This window comes from Peromyscus eremicus, chromosome 14, assembly GCF_949786415.1.
Source record: "Peromyscus eremicus chromosome 14, PerEre_H2_v1, whole genome shotgun sequence".
NCBI lineage: Eukaryota > Metazoa > Chordata > Mammalia > Rodentia > Cricetidae > Peromyscus > Peromyscus eremicus.
Window position 1 is genome coordinate 82,919,232 of NC_081430.1, and position 17,992 is coordinate 82,937,223.

General features: G+C 51.8%; 1 protein-coding gene across 1 annotated transcript in view; it reads right to left on the reverse strand.

Annotated features, from left to right (window-relative positions):
• Positions 1–16,063, reverse strand: part of Ltbp2 (latent transforming growth factor beta binding protein 2) — an 88,040-nt gene extending 71,977 nt beyond the window's left edge. The window contains exons 1-2 of the mRNA XM_059279535.1: positions 14,752–16,063; positions 8,516–8,586 (exon numbers count right to left, since the gene is read on the reverse strand). Of these exons, the coding sequence (XP_059135518.1) occupies positions 8,516–8,586; positions 14,752–15,239 (559 nt within the window). The 5' untranslated portion in view covers positions 15,240–16,063. The remainder of the gene's footprint in view (positions 1–8,515; positions 8,587–14,751) is intronic.
• Between the last annotated feature and the right edge of the window lie 1,929 nt (positions 16,064–17,992).

Sequence of the window (17,992 nt, forward strand, 5' to 3'; positions counted from 1 at the left end):
CTCCTAAGCCTCAAGGATGACCCATCCTTGATGTTAACAATAACGTCTTTCACTCTCTGGAAATCTGAGACTCCCAGCCCTGCAAGCTAAGCCCCTGTGCCTTTTCCCACCGCTCGTTTCTGGGGTTCTGCCTTCTCCCACAAGGCTGCCAACTTCTGTGAACACTCTCTTGACCAGTACTGAGGGTCTGGAGATCGGTGAGAGCAGCTACACACAGAGGAAACCCCATCTGGTGGGGCTCCTGACATTTCTGGAAGGTCTTTTCTCAACAAGGAATCCCATTCTGTGGAGGACTTCGGTTGGTCCAATGGACGGCTCACAGGGAATGAGTGGTCAGGAGGGAAACTGGATATATCATTTTCTCTGTCTATTATCTCACCATAAATAAAAGTCTTGAGACTTCCAGCTGTGTTGATAGATAAACACCCTCCTGGGAAGGTGACCTTTCCCCGTTTGCTGAGGCAGACCGTCCGTGTGTCGGGAGGGTCTGAGGTTTTGAACCAGCTCTTACCAGCTTCCTAGCAGCCCGTCTTATATGGTTCCCATTGGTCACGTGACACACGAAAGTGTCTAATTTGCTCTGAGCCAATCACGTGTATTATGAGACTGAATCATGGACTCTTTTCTTCCCTACAAAGGCACCGCTAAATGTCTCACATGGGGGCTCCCATCAGCTGTCTAAGAAAAGGAAAATTCCGGCAGTTTTTATTTTCATTTATGTTCAGTGTGTGTGTCTACAGTACGGACGGGATGCAAGCATAGAGGACAAAGGGCAACTTTGCAGAGTTCCTTCTACCGTTTTCTTGGGTTCTGGGGATCAACAGGTCATCAGGCTTGGGTGGCAAGTGTCCAGCCTGGGAGCGGTCTCTCAGGTGGTTTTTTGATTTTGTACCGATGCATAAAATCTAGTGACACTGTGAGAGCTGGGGGGCAAGAAGGACTGTGCTTGAAGGAGACTTATGGAAACAAGTGAGCCCAGATCTCAAAACAGATCAGAAGCAAACTGGCCATCTCAGAATTGCTGGTGTCAGGGGCTTTCTACAAGCAGCAGAATAATGCACCTGAGGAGAGGCAGCTCCAGGCAGGGCTGTGACATCTGAAGAGAGAAAATTCCAACCTTGGTGAACTTTTGTTTTTCCCCCTCAGACAGGGTTTCTCTGTATAACAGCTCTGGCTGTCCTGGAACTCACTCTGTAGACCTCGAACTCAGAGATCTGTCTACCTCTGACTCTCGAGTGCTGGGATTAAAGGCATGTACCACCATCATCTGGCGGTGGACTTTTATACCCACCTCAAACACCCTATTTTTCTTATTGAGGAGAGATTACACTTTGCATTGAAGAAATTAACTCCGTGGGCGTTCTAAGGTTCTGATGGGTCTTTGGTTGGTTACTGGTGGAGATTCTCAGCACTGGCTGCGGTGTCTCGCCAGCCCTCTGCAGGCTGATTCACTAGAAGGTGCACACCAAGCCTCTCCTTATCGGCAGACAGCACCTTGTGTAGCCGGAGGTTGTGCTGTTCCCCAGCCATTCGTAATGTGGACTCTTCTGGAACCCTGGCTTTTCCACCCTCCCCTGGCACTCTTCTTCACCCAAAATTAGAGACGTGGAGAGTTCGGCTCCACAGAGTTAGCAGGATATGCCAAAGGAGGAGAAGAAACGCAAACTCCCGAAATTGCTTTGAAAGCAGGAAATGGGCAGAAGCACTGTTCCCAGACACCCTCACCTTTTTGGCTGGGCCCCCACTACCTCCACTCAGCTCCAAAAGTTGAGCAAAGGTATACTCCGACTTTCCACACAGAACACATACTTTTGGGAGGAGACCAAACTCAGGCCTGGGGGAAGGTTCTAGAAACAGTGCCCACTGTGTAAACAGATGCTACCCTCCCTGTTCAGATCCATGATGATCAGCCTCTTGTTAGCAGGGAGGTCAGGAGGTGAGGGGTCAGAAGGATATGGTCTGAGCCAGCTCAGCCACCCCTGACCGTGTGACCTTGCTACTTCTCGACTCTCTGAGATGCCTCACTCCACACTCTGTCTTGCTCAGGAAAGAGGCTGCTGATTTCCCCTCTCTACAGATCCTGGCAGAGGATACCTCCTGCGCGTTCTGAAACTGCCCATCCAGTATGATTCAGCACTGTAGCCACAAGTTGTTTGTGGTTATTGAAGTGCAAATGGGTTGGATTGAGATGTCATACAATTTTAAAACACAGTTCCTCCTTCTCATCAGCCACGGCTCAAGTGTTTACTAGTCACATGTGGCTTGTGGTGACCATGTTGGAACGGGAAATATAGAACATTTCCATCATACCGAACGTTCCAGTAGTTCACACACCAAGCTAAAAGACAGCAAAGGGTGGGGGTAAGATGGCTTCTGAATGTCTTAGCCACGCCCCATTCCCCTCAGCCAGGCCAATGTGCAGAAAGGACAACAGGACAGACAGACGGCCCCTTCTGTCTCTCCAGATAAGATTTGTCATCACTTCTTTCTTCTGGGTCCCAGAGACACCGTCCTTCCTGTCTCTCTACAACCTGTGAGCTGAGGCCCTGGCTTTAAGACACCCTCCCCCGACCCCAGCTTCTTCTATATTCTGCCTCCAGGGACCAAACAACCTGTCTCCTGTGCTAGGGATCTCTCTCTCTCTCACGCCAAAGCCTTTACAGATCTGACAGTTTCCAACCATCCACAACACTTGCCCCAGGCTCTCCCTGGGCACCTCACCTTTAGAATGTGTTTATGAGGGGGACAGCACCTTGGCCCTAGAGCAAAAGACCCTAAGAATCTCTGGCTCACACACCCCAGAACCTTCTGTGGTCTCCTCCTTTCCACTGAAAGCCCATGAGGAGGGCATTACCTGTCAGAACCTTGGGCCTGGGCCTCCAGGCTATGGAGAAGTCAGGGCCCTAGGACCCATGGCTTCGCTCCGCTCCCACCACAGCTGTGCTGGGCCACGGCTCTCGGGACTTCTGCAAACAGTACCGGGGCTCAGCGGCCCGCCAAGCACAGGGCTCCAAAATAGCAGTTGTATTCACATAAAAGCCTCTAATGAGAGAAAGATGCCATTTTTGGCCCCTTGCACACTCTCTGCAGACGCTGTCTGGCAGGCCAAGTGGGCCTCTACTGTTTGGCGGCCGGAGGGGAGGAAGGGAAGGTGTGAGTCAGACTTTGGCCCCAGCCTCTAGGCCTGGACTGCCCTGTTAATTGCTTTAACAAATGCTGAGATGCTGGGCCACTTGGAGGCTGAGGGCCAGGGACTGGGGCAGAAAGCAACCCCAGTTCCCACCAGCCACAGCAGGCACACGGAAGGAGATTTCAGGGTATATCCATCCTGCAACCTTGACTTAGCTGTGAGAAGCCTTGGTGGTTTCGGTCCCAGCAGGGGCCCCCGGAGATGAGGAACAGGACAAGCACCATCAGGGATGAGCCTGTGACAAGCCTCTTCCTGGAAAGCAGCAGCAAGGGTATAAAAGACAGTTCTATGGTTGACATGTAGCCATCTGCCCCTGGTACCCCCAGCTCACGGCAGAGCATAGAGGAAAGTGTTACCTTGCCATCATAGACTGTGTGAATCCTAACCATGTGGATGCAGGCGCCATTACCACTGGCAGACTGTGTCCTTATCTAGAACATGGCTGTGCATCTACTATTTAATTGCTACCTAGAATGGTACAGAAGATAAACTCTGTCCATTCCTTCATGGAACTTCCAAAGTAACCAGAAGGGTATCAGAAAACACACAACAATGGAACAGAAGGCCGGAAGTGGGGATGTGAAGATATGGAGGCAACAGTTAGGGGGCCAAGATCCAGAGAAAACAAGACTGATGAGGAGCAAGTATAAGCAGAGTGGTTGGAGGCTGCCTCTCTGAGGAGGGGAAGCATGATGCAGAGACCGGAAAGATAACAAGAGAGGCCAGGCACACAGGCAGCGAGTGGAGGCAGAGCCCCCGGGGGGGGGGGGGGGGGCGGCGTTGACCATAGACTAGAGGAGGCACATTCCCAGCAGCCAGGCTAGATTAGGTGAGTCAGGGTAAGGGCTAAGAGCCAGGCTGGAAGGGACACTGTTTTGGGGACCCCCACAGCAGAAGGCAAGCTGGTGCATTAAGGGGTAACAGAAAGAACAGCCCGTAGACTCCTGCAGCTATCCAGAGTAGATCGCCACGGACCCCCGAGACCAGAGAGGCATCGCAGGAGGAAGCGAGGCACAGACAGCCCTCATGGGACTTGGGAAGAGAAAACAAGCAGAGCTTGGCAAGGAATGATGACAAAGCATGAGGAAGAAGGAGGTGTCCCATGTGGCCCTAGCTATCTGGGGATGCCATTTCACACTCGGAGAAAAACTGCCTCGGGGAGAGAAAGCATGCACTCCTTTGCACAAGCTGGGGTCAGGACAGTCAGGGAGGCCATCGCAACAGATCCTGAGCAGGCAGCAGACTCAGGAGCCTGAGGTCACGGGAGAAGTCTGGCTGGGGGGTGTCTATAAACACGGGCTAGTGGCCCCAAGACAGTGTCTACATCTATGAGAAAGCAGGCCACTCCAGGGGCTGTGCAGCCAGAAAAAGAGAGAGCTGCGAACGTCCTGGGAAACTGTTGTTTAGTAGCAGGGACAGAAGCCATAGTCAGGGGCATGCCTGCCGAGGACACACTAGTGTGTGTAGAGGGGACCAGCACCCGGCTTCAGGAAGCTCCTGCCTCAGGACGTCTCATGATGCAAAAAGCCTCATGGGGAAATACATACCCACCAGGAAGAGCTACAGTACCCTATACAATGTCGTCTGGGGGCTGTGTATTTCTTGTTAGCTGGGTCTCGGTTGAGCTCACGTGATTCCTTTTGCCCCCTCCTCGCTTCCTCTCCACCATCCCCTAACAACTTCTGCATAACTGTCCTTCTCACATGTGAGTCTTCCACAGGTATGCTATGGGTGGGGTCAGGCAAGCACCCCGAGGGAAGCCAAGTGGGGCCCAGAAAAAGAGAAACAGGGTCCTTGTGGGACTGAGACAAGAACCAGAAGGAATATTGCCCCAACGCCTACCACACAAGGCAGAGGCTCCGGACCAAGAAGTCAGGAGCAAAATGCACACCCAGGACTCCATCACCAGGTCCCCTGAGCAGCAGGGAGGGTTTCTGGGAAAGGTGACAGGAGTTTGTGGCCCAGGAAAGGCACTATGCCACACAGAGGTGCTACATGCTGGGGGCAGTGAGATAACCCCCGACCTTAGGAATCAAAGCCAACAATGCAGGCTCTGTATAAAGAGCCTGGAGAACACGCAGACCAGGAATGAAACGTTTGACCTAAGTCACCTCATCTGTTCCTTCTAACTCTGGAAGGAAGCAATTATTATTAGTCACAGGGCACAGAAGACGGCACTCAGACACAGAGAGCTCCAGCAGCTTGTCCATGGCCACACACCCACCAAGTGGGTCTCCAGCACAGGCTCTGGCGACTGAACTCCAAACACCATGTGCCTAACCGTGTGCCAGTCTGTCTGTAGAGTTGCTCATTTAGCAGAGAGAATGGGGGTAAGGGCGGGCCCTTGGGAGTCGGAGACTGGATTCATGCACAGACTGCTGAACCCCTCACTCCCTGGCTTGAACAACTATCCAGGTTCATCTGCAAATGGTGGAGAGGCAGGGGGATCAAATCTAGCCTCAAGAGTCACTGTATTAAAATTCAGTAATATACGAATTTCTGTGAGTTTGAGGCCAGGCTGGTCTGTCTGTAGAGTGAGTTCCAGGACAGCTAAGGCTACACAGAGAAACTCTGTCTCGAAAAACCAAAATAAATAAACAGATAGATAGATAGATAGATAGATAGATAGATAGATAGATAGATAGATAGATAGATAAAATCAGTAATATAAAGGACTTATGATAACCTGGCACACTGTGAGAGGTATGGATTGTATTGTTGTTAATCCCAAAGACAAGCCTGTATAAGTTGTCACACACTGTATGGCTAAGATTTAACTAAAAAGAGAAAAAGTTACTTGCCCAAGGATCTAAACCTGGGGTTTAACCATCCATCTCCTTAGATCTGAAACCAGAATCTAAAGCATAGACTCTTAACCTCAAACCTTACTGCAAGAGTTGGAGTCTAGAGACGGGCCCTTCCTCAGCCACTGCAGGGGACTGTCCTCCCCAGAGAGCCCCAGACCCTGTGTCCTCAAGTCAAGATAGGAAGGCTGGGGGAGGTTCTACAGCCCCTCCCCGAGATGTGTGGAGACAGGGGTGAGCTCAGGTGAGAAAACCGAAGAATCTCCCCAAAGCAGCAGCTATAAACAGGACAGCCATCTCACTTCCTACTGCCCTTCCCCTCAGTCAGCTGCCTCCACAAATACATAAACACATGAATCATGCAGATGAGCTGGCAAGATCATGAAAAAAGGCAGATACCAAGACCAAGGGAGAAGACGGTGGCCCGATTCCAGACTCCACCAAGGTAGAGGGAGGAAATGGGGATACAGCAATGTGGCAGCCAGAGACATGGCAGCAGCTTCCCAGGTTCCCATGGCTTTGGGGGAAGAGAGCAGCGGGGGTGGGAGAGTGTGAGGACTGAGGACTTCTTGCTTCCATGAGAGAAGAGAGAGGCCAGGAATAAGGGGCAACTGAGCCAGGTCCAGCACTTCTGCACATGGGTAAATTATCAAGTCCTCGTATGTGAGGAGATAGAAGAGGAACTAAGTCTCCACATGGTTTGGGGGCCAAGACTGAAACGGGGGTACATCATACACTCCTCCTTATCTGTTCTCATCTCCCACCTGCCTGGAAGGCACCCCGTATGTATGCAATTGCTAGGACAGAATCCTGAACATTCTCTGGCATGGCATCTCCCCATCCCTCGGGGCAGCTGTGTAGAGGGGAGAGGGCAATGAAAAGCCACTGGAGAAGCACAGAGCCAGCTGTCAGGGTAGGGAGCCAAGAGCACCACATTCTACACAGCCCTGGGCCCAGTTATCCAGGGCCAACACCCCGTTGCTCACGTGGTTCTCATTAGGCTCATTAGCAGCAAAATAGCAACAAGCAAACAGCATGGGGACCCACTAAATACCACACAACCCTTCAGTGGGCCGCCCACCTCAAGTAGGGAAGGCCAGTCCTCCAGAGAACTGCCAGCCCACGGCCTGGTCCGAGGGTAAGGGGACAGGTTTGGTGGTGGTGCAGCAGAACTGTTATGCTGGACAGGGAAATAATGGGGTGTGGGTACCTACACATCCCCCAGCAGCACCTTCTGAGACAGGAGCGTGCACCCATGCTTGGTCTAAGACACTCTGCGCTTACCCAACCTCAAGTTTCCAGTGTTAAAACTACAGTTTGGCAAAGAGGAATACTGGAAAATCACAAGTGAGTTAGGAAACAGGCTGCAGGCCTGCAGGGCCGAGTGTGGCCAGGCCCAGACCCCTCAGGCATCTGGGTAGAGGCCCACCCCCTGTGAGGCTGCCTGTTCCAGTCAGCCCGAGCAACACTCTACCAGCCAAAGGCTCCCTGCAAAGGCTGAGCTCTCTGGAACATACCAATCTCCTTGCCCAACCTTGAACTTCAGACATCTCCAGAGTCCCCAGGGACTCTCAAAGTGTGGTCCCTGGTCCTGCAGCATCAACAGCCCCAGCATGTACAGCACTCTATCCTCGGGCGTATCTCCTAACCAAAGCCTTAGTTTTCTTGTAGGTGGAGGAGCTTAACTGTGATGTCTGTGAATTGTCCGGCAAGGTGTTGGGCTATCCTAACATCCAATGCTTAGCTAGTAGCAGCCCCAGGAATTACACTATCCTCCCCAGAGTTCCAATGCAGAGTGAGGCCCAGAAGAAAGGATCAGGTACCTGGTAGCAGGGCGTGAGTAGCATCCTGGAGCCGGGCTGTCTGATTCCATTCTACTTTCCTCCATTGCCTGGCTTATTTTCTTATCCACCAAGGGGGAAGGTTCATCACAGTTAGTGAAAAGTGGATGATACCATGTAAGTATTGGCTCTTGACTCTGCCTCTGACATTAATGGAGGCATGGGTCATGGCTCTCAGCCTAGAGGTCACGACTCTTCCTGTCTCCATCCTTGGTCTCCACATAGCTAAGAGGATTTCTCTCTTTCCCAACATTTAAGACAGTTAGGCAGCCTTCAGAGTAGTCTGAGAGAAGGCTGTTCCAGACACCAACTCAGAGCCTTATTTGATCATCCTAGTACCATATCTGCCTGATAGGCCAGGGGCCAGTGCAGAGGTGGATTCCCACAGCCCACCGTAAGACTGGTGTCCCCAGAGGTATATTCTGCAGACCACAAACATGGTACCAACACAGTGGGCCAGGAGGAGAAGGAAATGTAAGAAGTTTAAAACACAAGCAGGAATCTGCCTTGAGAAACAGTCTCCATTTGGAGGCATCTCTAAGTCTCCCTTCCACTACACACCGCCTCTTCTCCAAAGACCAGCTGCATCCCCCAGAGGAGGCCAAGGAAGACCCGTCTGCTCCTGGTCCTGGCATCCTCATCCAGGTCCCCCCCTTAAGAGCAAGACAGGAGGCACTTACGTTTGATGCAGTGGTTGGTGCTGTTTGAGGTCGTCCATCCTGGGCAGCACTGTCCCCCGCAGACATTTCTCCTGTGGAGTCGCCAGAGCAAAGTTAATATGAGGATGTTCAGAGCTGGGACAATTCATACAGCCCCCTTTAGGCAGGGATTGGGGGGAATACTTAGAGGCCAGGAAGACTGTCCCCATCCCACGGGGAGGCCACCTGGTCCAGGAATGAGGACTGTGGTGTGATGAAGACCAAAATTGAATCTTGTCCCTGCTGTTCCCTGTACACCTCTGGGAGACCTCAGTCTCTCCATCTGTACAATGGAGATAATGCATGCCTCACCGAGTGACTGTGATGAGTGAGACAAGGTGTCTAGCACCCAGGACACAGAAGCCAGTACAGAGCAGAGCACGGTAGCATACTGAGGGGAGTTCTAGGCCAGCCTAGAACTGGGCAAGACCTCATCTCAAACAGTTTACACACACACACACACACACACACACACACACACCCCACACACACACCCCACATACACACACCACACACACACACACACACACACACACACACACACACCCCACACACACCCCCCACATACACACACCACACACACACACACACACACACACACACACCCCACACACACATACACACACACACACAAACACACACACACAGAAAGTAACAAGGACAAGATGGTAAGCAAGTTCAGAGAGATTCAGTCATTTGCCAAAGCCACATAACAACCATCGAGTACCAGAGCCTAATTCAAATCTAGGTTGGCAGGCTAGACTGGGTAGCTCAGTGAGAGAGAGCCTGTCTAGCACGTTGGAGGCCCCGGTTTCTATCCAGAACACCAAAACAAACAAACAAACAAACAAACAACTCTGAGTTGGTCGGACTCTACACCAGGCTCCAAGTCTACAACGCCTCTCACCAAAGCCACACACTGTGCTCCTTGCCTGCAAATGTTGACAGCAAGGAGGCCCTGTATAAATACAGTCTGAAGGATATATATGCCAGTCACCGTCCCACGAATTCAAACCAGGACGAGTAGACTTGGGCAGGCTCGTATGTGATCAGACTGAGTGCTAAGTGTGAGACTCAAAAAACAGGGCTCTTGGGTCACTGTTCAAGAAAGGCTCCCAGGGTGGCAGCTGGTAGGAAAAGGGGACATAACGAAGCCACCTCTGTCCAGGAAGCACACTTTTCATTTGGGAAAGACAATGGACTGTAGTTTATGGGTGGGTGGGTGGGCGGTGCACTTGGCTCTGACACCTTCATGAGACCTTAACTTTTGCTCAAGTTGGAACATTCACTCCGCTTGTCCAAGCATCATCCTCAGAAGTCTAGAGAGTGCCACCAGCACCAGAAGGTTCTCCAGCCCAAGCTCTCCATCCGCAGACCCCAGATAAGCAGACAAGGGAAACGCCCCAAGAAAGAGTACTCCAGAGAAGACAGGACAGGCGAGGCTGCCTCTGACTCACTGGGCCCAGTCATAAGGAACAGAAACGAAATAGGGTTAAGTGGGAGGGAGAGGTTGGGGGGCCAGAGGCTGGAGTGGGTGGCCGTTCCTGGGATCCTTGGGGCCAAGATGACGAGCATCTGGTGCCGCTTAGGAAATTGTTTGACATTTGAGTGGACCCCAAAGCTTGTGCGGTTGTGGGAGTCATACAAAGAATTCAAAATAAATTCCTAAAGCCTGCAAAGGCTGAGGCCCATTCCTGGCCCTTGGGCCCAACATTGTGGGGCACGGCCTCCCAGGGAGCTTTCAGAATGTCCCGTTGGCCAAGAGTTTTGTCTTGCTGGCTACCTCCTCAGGCACCATCCTGGTTCCATAAAGTTCTTCTCCCAATCAAGGCCTGAGTCACCAGACCCCAAGGAGAGAGCTGCCCCCCACCCCAGGCCCAGGGCTTTCAAGCATATACCCGGGGAGAAGGGGAAAACAGTCCATCATTTGGAAGCCACTACCCCTTGTGGTAGCGACAAGCCACTTTGTGGGCTGGAAGGTCTTTGAGAGAAAACAGACTTCGTGCTCCGGGAGTTTTCTGAAAAACCAGCACCTGTGGGAACCCAGCACAAACCAAGGAGCCTACTTGCCAAGCACAAATCCTGCCAAAGAGGGCCCTGAGCCACACATCAACCCAGATGCCCTCAGGATGACTTTACAGCTAAGAGTTAGGAGGTCAGCGGTCAGGTCTGCCTTGCCTGCCTATAGAGGAGTCCTAAGGGATGTCAGGGCCAGAGCAGAGACTGGCCAGAATCAAAGGCTGTCAGCAGAAGGGATGGGATGGAGCTGGAGGACTACCTAAAAGAGATTCAGATACTCAGTGGACATCTCCGAGGATACCGCAGGCCCAGCCAGACCAGCTGGGAGGTGACTGCATCTCTCTCCTGCTTGCCAGACTTCCAGATCTGACATTAGCTCCCTCCTATAAGGCTCCCCTGACAAGAGTCTGGCTCCCCCTGCACTCACCACCATCATTTAGTAGTGGTGGCTCCTGCCACTGGGGTCCACTTCTGTCTTGGGTATCTCAAATGTTCGTTCCTTTGTCTCCTTGCCTCTATAGGCTGACCCAGTGCCTAATACATGGTGTCCATTAAATGCTCCTTTTAGTCACCCAATCCAGGGCTCCCTCGGAGATGGGCTAAGCAATGCTAAGGGTATGTTAGGTTTATATGACAGGCAGACTCAGCAAGACTGACTCACGGCAAAGAAGTGATTTCCTGTTCCATGATTGTTGTAACCTACTCGGGCAGGTGAGCAGGTCTCCATCTGAGGCTATGTCCTCATGCTGGATCCTGCCCCTGGACACAACCAGTCCACTTCTCCACAGAAAGAACAGGCCCCAAGGTTCAGCTTCTAGAACAATGTGTGGTGCCTGACCAAAACTGAAAAGCTTCTTTTTTTATTTCAAATTCTCCTGCATTTCTTTTCTCTTTTTGACAAATAGGACTACTTTTAACTTTCAATAATGATAAAAAGTTTCCTTTTAATTATGGATTTATTTTTGCAGAAAAATGAGTCAGGCTCTGTTTGTAATGGTAAAAAAATGTAATTCATCTAAACATCCAGAAACAGGACGATGGATAAATAAACTGTGGTATATTTAGACAAGGGAACAATATACAACAGTTAAAATGAATACATTTGAGCTGTATATTATCATAGTTAAGTCTCAAATGCCTAATGAGAAAGGAAGAACATTGTAGGGGATACAATATGCTATCATTTGTCTAAGTTTAAAATATGTAAATATCTAAGTTTAAAACATGCAAATATCTAAGTTTAAAATATGCAAATATCTAAGTCTAAAATATGCAAAAATTTTAAAGTACAATATTATGTATTTTATGGGTATTTACATCTGTTGTAATAGTATAAAACACACCTTGGAAATATTTAAATCCAAAGAGTGGTTCACTGCAGAAAGAGGGAGGCAAATTTATAGAAGAAATTTCAACTTAGAAAGAAAACCTGAAAGAAAAATAACTTGTGAGCTCTGTTACTTATAATACCTTTTAGTATCCATCTAAACTTTCATAATTTACTTAAAAATATATGACATGGAATTCTGTTACTTTAATAATGTATTGATGAAGAAAAAAAAAGCTGGCAAGGTGGCTCATTGGATAAAAGCCCTTGCCGCCAACCCTTACAGCCTACGTTCAATCCCTGGAACCCACTTGGTGGAAAGAGAGAAAATAAGAGAATACGTAGAAAATACAAAGATGCTCTGAAATGAGATTGGTTCAAAAGACACTGAGCGCTGGGAAACAATGGCTTAATAGTCCTCTGTAGACTATTACATAGCTACACTGCTCACCTCTACACCTCAGACATTTAGCACAGTGCCTGGCATATATTTTTTTTTAAAAAAAAATACCCGCTACATCAAAATTCCCATAAGGACAGGACTTATCTGTCTTGTCCACTGCTATACCCCCAGGGTCCAGCATAGTGCATGTTGAAGGAATTCAAAAGTTAAAAAATTAAAGAAAAAAAAAAAAAAAGTTTCAACTAGCAATGCTGTGCAGTTAAATATCCCACCAGCAGATGGCACTTGGCCCCTAGCTCTGACTTCCACACAATGACCAGGATGGACACGGATTAAGGAAGTTAAGAAATTATTTTGTCATTCAGCCCCTCCCCAGGGGATGAATAGTATGCCAAAAGAACTCATTATCTACCAAATGTGCAGGAGACAAAAGTGAGGAGTCAACCAGCACAGGTGTGTATGTATCTGTGTATATAGCAGATGCCTGTGGGTGGCACCCAGCCGCTTACACACCTGTGCAAATCCGCCAGCTTGGTCTTGGTGACAGTCTGCTTTGCTTCACTTTATGACTCCTAACAGCACCTTCCAACACACACACACACACACACACACACACACACACACACACACACACACACACACCCCTAAATGCCTGCAGTATAAACTCCCCTCTGACGCCCAAACTTCATCTCTAGCCTAAGCCCCTGGCTCCCTCTCATTCCTGCCCCTGGGCGAACCCCAACGGTGAAAAGCCCTTGTTCCGAGGCAGTGTTAAGTCAGCCTGACATGGTCATCTCCAGGTGTCACTCTGGTCCTTCTCATCTCCTTCCTCATCTGTTTTCTACTGAGCCCTCACCCCCCCCCCGCGGGGGGGGGGGGTCCCAAGTCACAGTGTCTCATCCCTGAGCCTCTCTACTACATTGTACTGCTCCATTGCACTTAGCAAACACTTCCAATACCTTTAGAAACACGTTCACCAGCACATACTGCTCACGCCTCCAACTTGATTTTAAGTAATTGAGTTGCCCTTCCAGCAGGAACCACGCTGTGTTCTGTGGTTCCCCGCCTCCTTTCACATGCTCAGCAATATGTAATCATGCAGTTGCCCGCACAAGTCAGGCAAGCGGAGAAAGCTGAAACGGGGCAGGTGCCCCATTAACTCTCCTTGAATGGTCCTATGTAGGAGCCACTTAGCAGCATGCGGATCTGCGCCCTGCAGACTTTGGGCTAGGCCTCTGAAGGGCAGCAGGGAGTCCATTCACACTCAGGGAAGGCCAGCTATGTGCAGGCGCTGATCTGATGGGGACACAGAAGTGAACAAAACCCTGCTTTCATGGAACTCGTATAAGTCTGAGCACATAAGCAGAAATAGAAATATATAAATGAGTGCTATAAGGAAGCATAAAATGGGGAGGGGGCAGAGAAGGGACGAGACACCATGAATCCTGCTGAAATACGGGAGAAGGGCGCTGCAGCCAAGGAGAACAGTATGTGTAAGGTCCAGGAAGCAGAAGATCCCCCGTAGCGGAACTGGGGGTACAAGCATCGGGACTCTTAACCTGGGGCTAAAACCAACAGGTAAATCAGGCTCAAACCAACGGCTGCCAAAGCCCCTCCTAGGCTTACCCTGCCCAGTCGGGCACTACCAGGTTATTGCGCCCTCATTCCAGAGACACCTGGATACTCAGGCAAGATCCCCAACCATTGTAATTCTAGGCACGGTGTTGTTGGGCAGGGGAGGGGGCCCTCCTTCTGTGGTAATAGAACAGAGTCCAGGGGCCCCAGCGAGAGGCGCAAAATAATTAGTTGAAGAGTTGGAAGGAGGCTCGGCCTTAAAAAATGTACAAATAGTGCTGACACAGAGACTCACTGGCACACACAGACCCCGTCCCTCACACAGCGTCGGGGCAGCCTTCCCCTCCAAAGAGCTCCTAAGTCCTTGCCTAAGCCCTCTGCGTGTCCCAGCAGCCCTGAGCCCGGACCATACACTTGTCTCGGCGCGCCGGCTTCGCTGCCAGCCCCTTCCTGGAGATGCATCTGTCTTCGCGCCCGGGTGTCCCCACCCACCCCCTACCCCCTCGTCCAGATCCTCCACCTACTGGCTCCCCGCGCCAGCTTAACCTTCTCTGGGCCTCAAGAACCCAGAGCGCCCACCCAGCTGCCTGCTCCCCACGGCCTCTCAGATCCTGGCAGAGCTGCCAGTGGCTGAGCTGGTTAGCCCAGCACAGAATGAGCTAGAAACGCACAAGAACTTAACGTCGGGGTTCCGGGTGAGCTGGTGTCCGCGGGAAAGGATAGTAGATTTATTCTTTCCCCCAAAACTTTTTGAAAGCTGGTTCTGAGCGCCGGCTTCGGAACCTCGGAGCCGTTTCTCTCCAGCACTGAGGACAAAGGGACACAAGTCTCTTCCGCCCCGCATGCCAGTGATGGCATGACCGTCCTCCCCACCATTCCCCCTCCAGTGCTCACCCGGTGAGCCGCCCCTGCCGTGCAGCCGCGGGTCGCTGCGGGGTCACCGGGCGCACGACAGAAGGCGCGGCCCGGGCTGCTGGATGCTGCTGGCCCCGGGGACTGCTTCTTCGGGTCTGGACAGGTGGCTGGACTCGACGCAGCTGTTGGGCACGGGATGGCCTCCTGGCCTCGGCCTCAGCCTCGGCGGGCCTCCTGGGGCTCCGCTGGCCCGGCTGGTTCCACTCCGAGGGCGATAAACCGGAGACGGGCGCATCAGGCTCCCGGAATAGACTGTACACCTTGGCTGCCGCCGCTGCCGGGTGACTGCCCACGGGGCGCCACAGCCGATTCGCATCCCTGCTAGCTGGTTCATATCTCCCCACGGAGTCCCTCTGGGCATGACCTGGCCCCATCAAAAGAGCCAGGGCAAGTGGCAGAAAGCCCCTCCAACACATCCGCAGGACGCGTCCGGAGCAGCGGGCCGTGGGGGTGGTCGGAGCTCTCATGGCGCCAGTGTGGCTGCAGAGCTGTGGGCACCCGAGACCTCGCGGGAGATGCTCTCCACCGTTCGCTCCACGGACCGGCCTGGAGGCTTGCCCCTACCCGTCTATGGGGGACTCTGAAGCAGCCGTCTGGGGGCCTCGGGGGTTCCTGGGCAAGGACTGTATGGCGTGAGCTGCCTGGGCTGCGCACCGAGCCCGTGTCCACTGCACCTTCGCGCCCGCTCCCCGCACTGCAGCCGTCTGAAGGGGAACCGGAGGGTTTTATTTTTGGAAACCACCCCCTGCTTTTTCGTCCCTTTTATCCACGCCATGCCCCCTCCTCGGAGGGACAGCTCGGCCCCCTTATTACGGGAGACAGGAATTCCAGCAACACCCACTTTGGCACCGAGAAGCGAGCGGGCGGCGAGGGGATTAACCCGTGAGGAGCTGCGGGCGATGACGCAGGGCAGACCCGGGGACTGGGAGGACAGATGGGCGTTTGCCTGGACAAGCGCACCTGAGCCGCGGGTCTCCTGTCCTGAGCAAGCTCAAACTGTCCACTTGTCCTGGATGTATTTCCTGCTTCTGATCTCGTGGACCCAGATTTGGAACAAGGCTGCTTCTCTGGCCTGAAAGAGGCTGGGGAAGGTACCCAGACCAGAGTAATGGGGACAGAGCCTGAGGCATACGCGCCTGGTCCCGTGTCGCTTCCTCCCCTGGCCTCTGGGGGCGCTAGGCGAGAGTACAGGTGTCCCTGGGGCAGCAGCCAGGAGCCGGACGCCTATGGGGAAGGTCAACTGGGGGGGGGGGCGCGCCCCCTAGTGGAGCTGGCCGCACCCTTGGCAGCCCTGCCTTGTAGAGACATCCTCTGCCAGGCGTCTCAGCTCCTTGATCTTAATCAGCTTCCTGTGGCGTCCAGGCTTGGCCTGGGCCTGTGGTGATGATGGCTGCCGCTGGAAGAGGGAGCCTCTTTTCACAAAGGTAGACATGGAGGCTCTTGAACACGGTGACTAAAGAAGCGCATGTCCGATGAGGGAAATGAAAAACAGGCCGGTGGCCTTTGGCTCTTACTCCCTGGACTCTTGTCACACACATCCCCTCATTCCTTCGAGAGGTTTCTCCTAGTGAGACTGGATGAGCCTCTGAGTGGTCCCTGATGGGCTGGGTTCTTACATCGTGTATTGAGGGGGACAGCGATGTCGGTTACCTCCCATGCAAGCACCTTCTCAGATCCGCCCTCTTTCTCACCCGTGTCCCCTGCCCCAAAGCCTAAAAGCCTTGGCAGGGTGCAAATATGGCTTTCCCGGGAATGTTTTCACAGCCTACTATCCCTTAGGGAGGCAAAATGAAAGAGCGGGTAGAGGGCACCACTTACAACTTCCCGTACCAGCCTCTCTCCTCCCAGAAGCCTCAGTAATATCTAATTGGAGAAGAAAGCCTGAATACTTGACATTGGCCTACAAAATCCTCCATGCCCAGCTGACTCTCTGGCCTATCTGAGCTTATTCTTGCTCAGTATTTGTTAGACAGCATCTGCCCTGGCCCTCTCCACTCTGCAAACAGTCCACCACGGTGTCCATTTCCCGCCACCTGGAGGGAGTGTTCATCTCCAGGGGGGTCTTCAGGATGGGCTCTTCATTTCAAATATCACCCCCTAGAGTGGTTGTGAGCGCTGCTCAGCTTCCCAGGCCTGTGAAGAAATACCCAAGGTTACCCACTTACAAGGAGAAATCATTTCTTTCGGCTCACGGTTTCCATCCTCGCTGGTTAGCTCCACTGCTTTGGGGCCTATGCTGAAGGAAGGCAGAGGAAACAAAGAGAGAAAATAAGGGGCCAAGGTCCCAACTGTCCCTTGGAGAGCATGTCCCCCGTGATCTAACTTTCTTCTCTTAATCTCCACCTCTTCAAGGAGTGTTACGAACTAGTCATCAAGCCTTTGACACATGTCCTTTGGGGAGAGATTTCAGCACCAAACTATAACACCATCCCTGAACCTCCCTGGTTTAGAACAGCCCTTATACCTCCAAGTCACCACGGTCTCACACACCACCACCCTGCTTTATCCTCATGGCTTTACCGAGGTGAAATTATCTTACTATTTGTTGACTGTGCAGTTGGCTCAAGAGACAGAACCCGACACCACCCTGCTTTATCTCCATGGCTTTACCGAGTTGAAATTATCTTACCATTTGTTGACTGTGCAGTTGGTTCGAGAGACAGAACCCGACACCACCCTGCTTTATCCTCATGGCTTTACCGAGTTGAAATTATCTTACCATTTGTTGACTGTGCAGTTAGTTCGAGAGACAGAACTTAAAGGAGGGACAATCAGCTATATTCCTGTCTCCCACCACATAATAGTGAGCCTTCCTTCCCTACTTTTTTTTTCTTTTTTGGTTTTTCCAGACAAGGTTTCTTTGTGTAGCTTTGCGCCTTTCCTGGAACTCACTCTGTAGCCCAGGCTGGCCTCAAACTCACAGAGATCCGCCTGCCTCTGCCTCCCAAGTGCTGGGATTAAAGGCATGTGCCACCACCGCCCAGCTTCCCTACTTCTTTTTAAAAGATTTTAAAAAGTACTTTCGATTATGTATAGGTGTGTGTGCCTACATACAGGTATGTGCACGTGAGTGCAGGGGCCCTTGGGGGCCAGTGGTATAGGATTCCCTGGAGCCAGAGTCATGGGTGGTTTGTGAGCCACCTGATGTGGTTCTAGGGACTGAACTCTGGGCCCTCTGGAAGAGCAGCAAGTGCTCTTCACCACTGAGCCATCTCTTCAG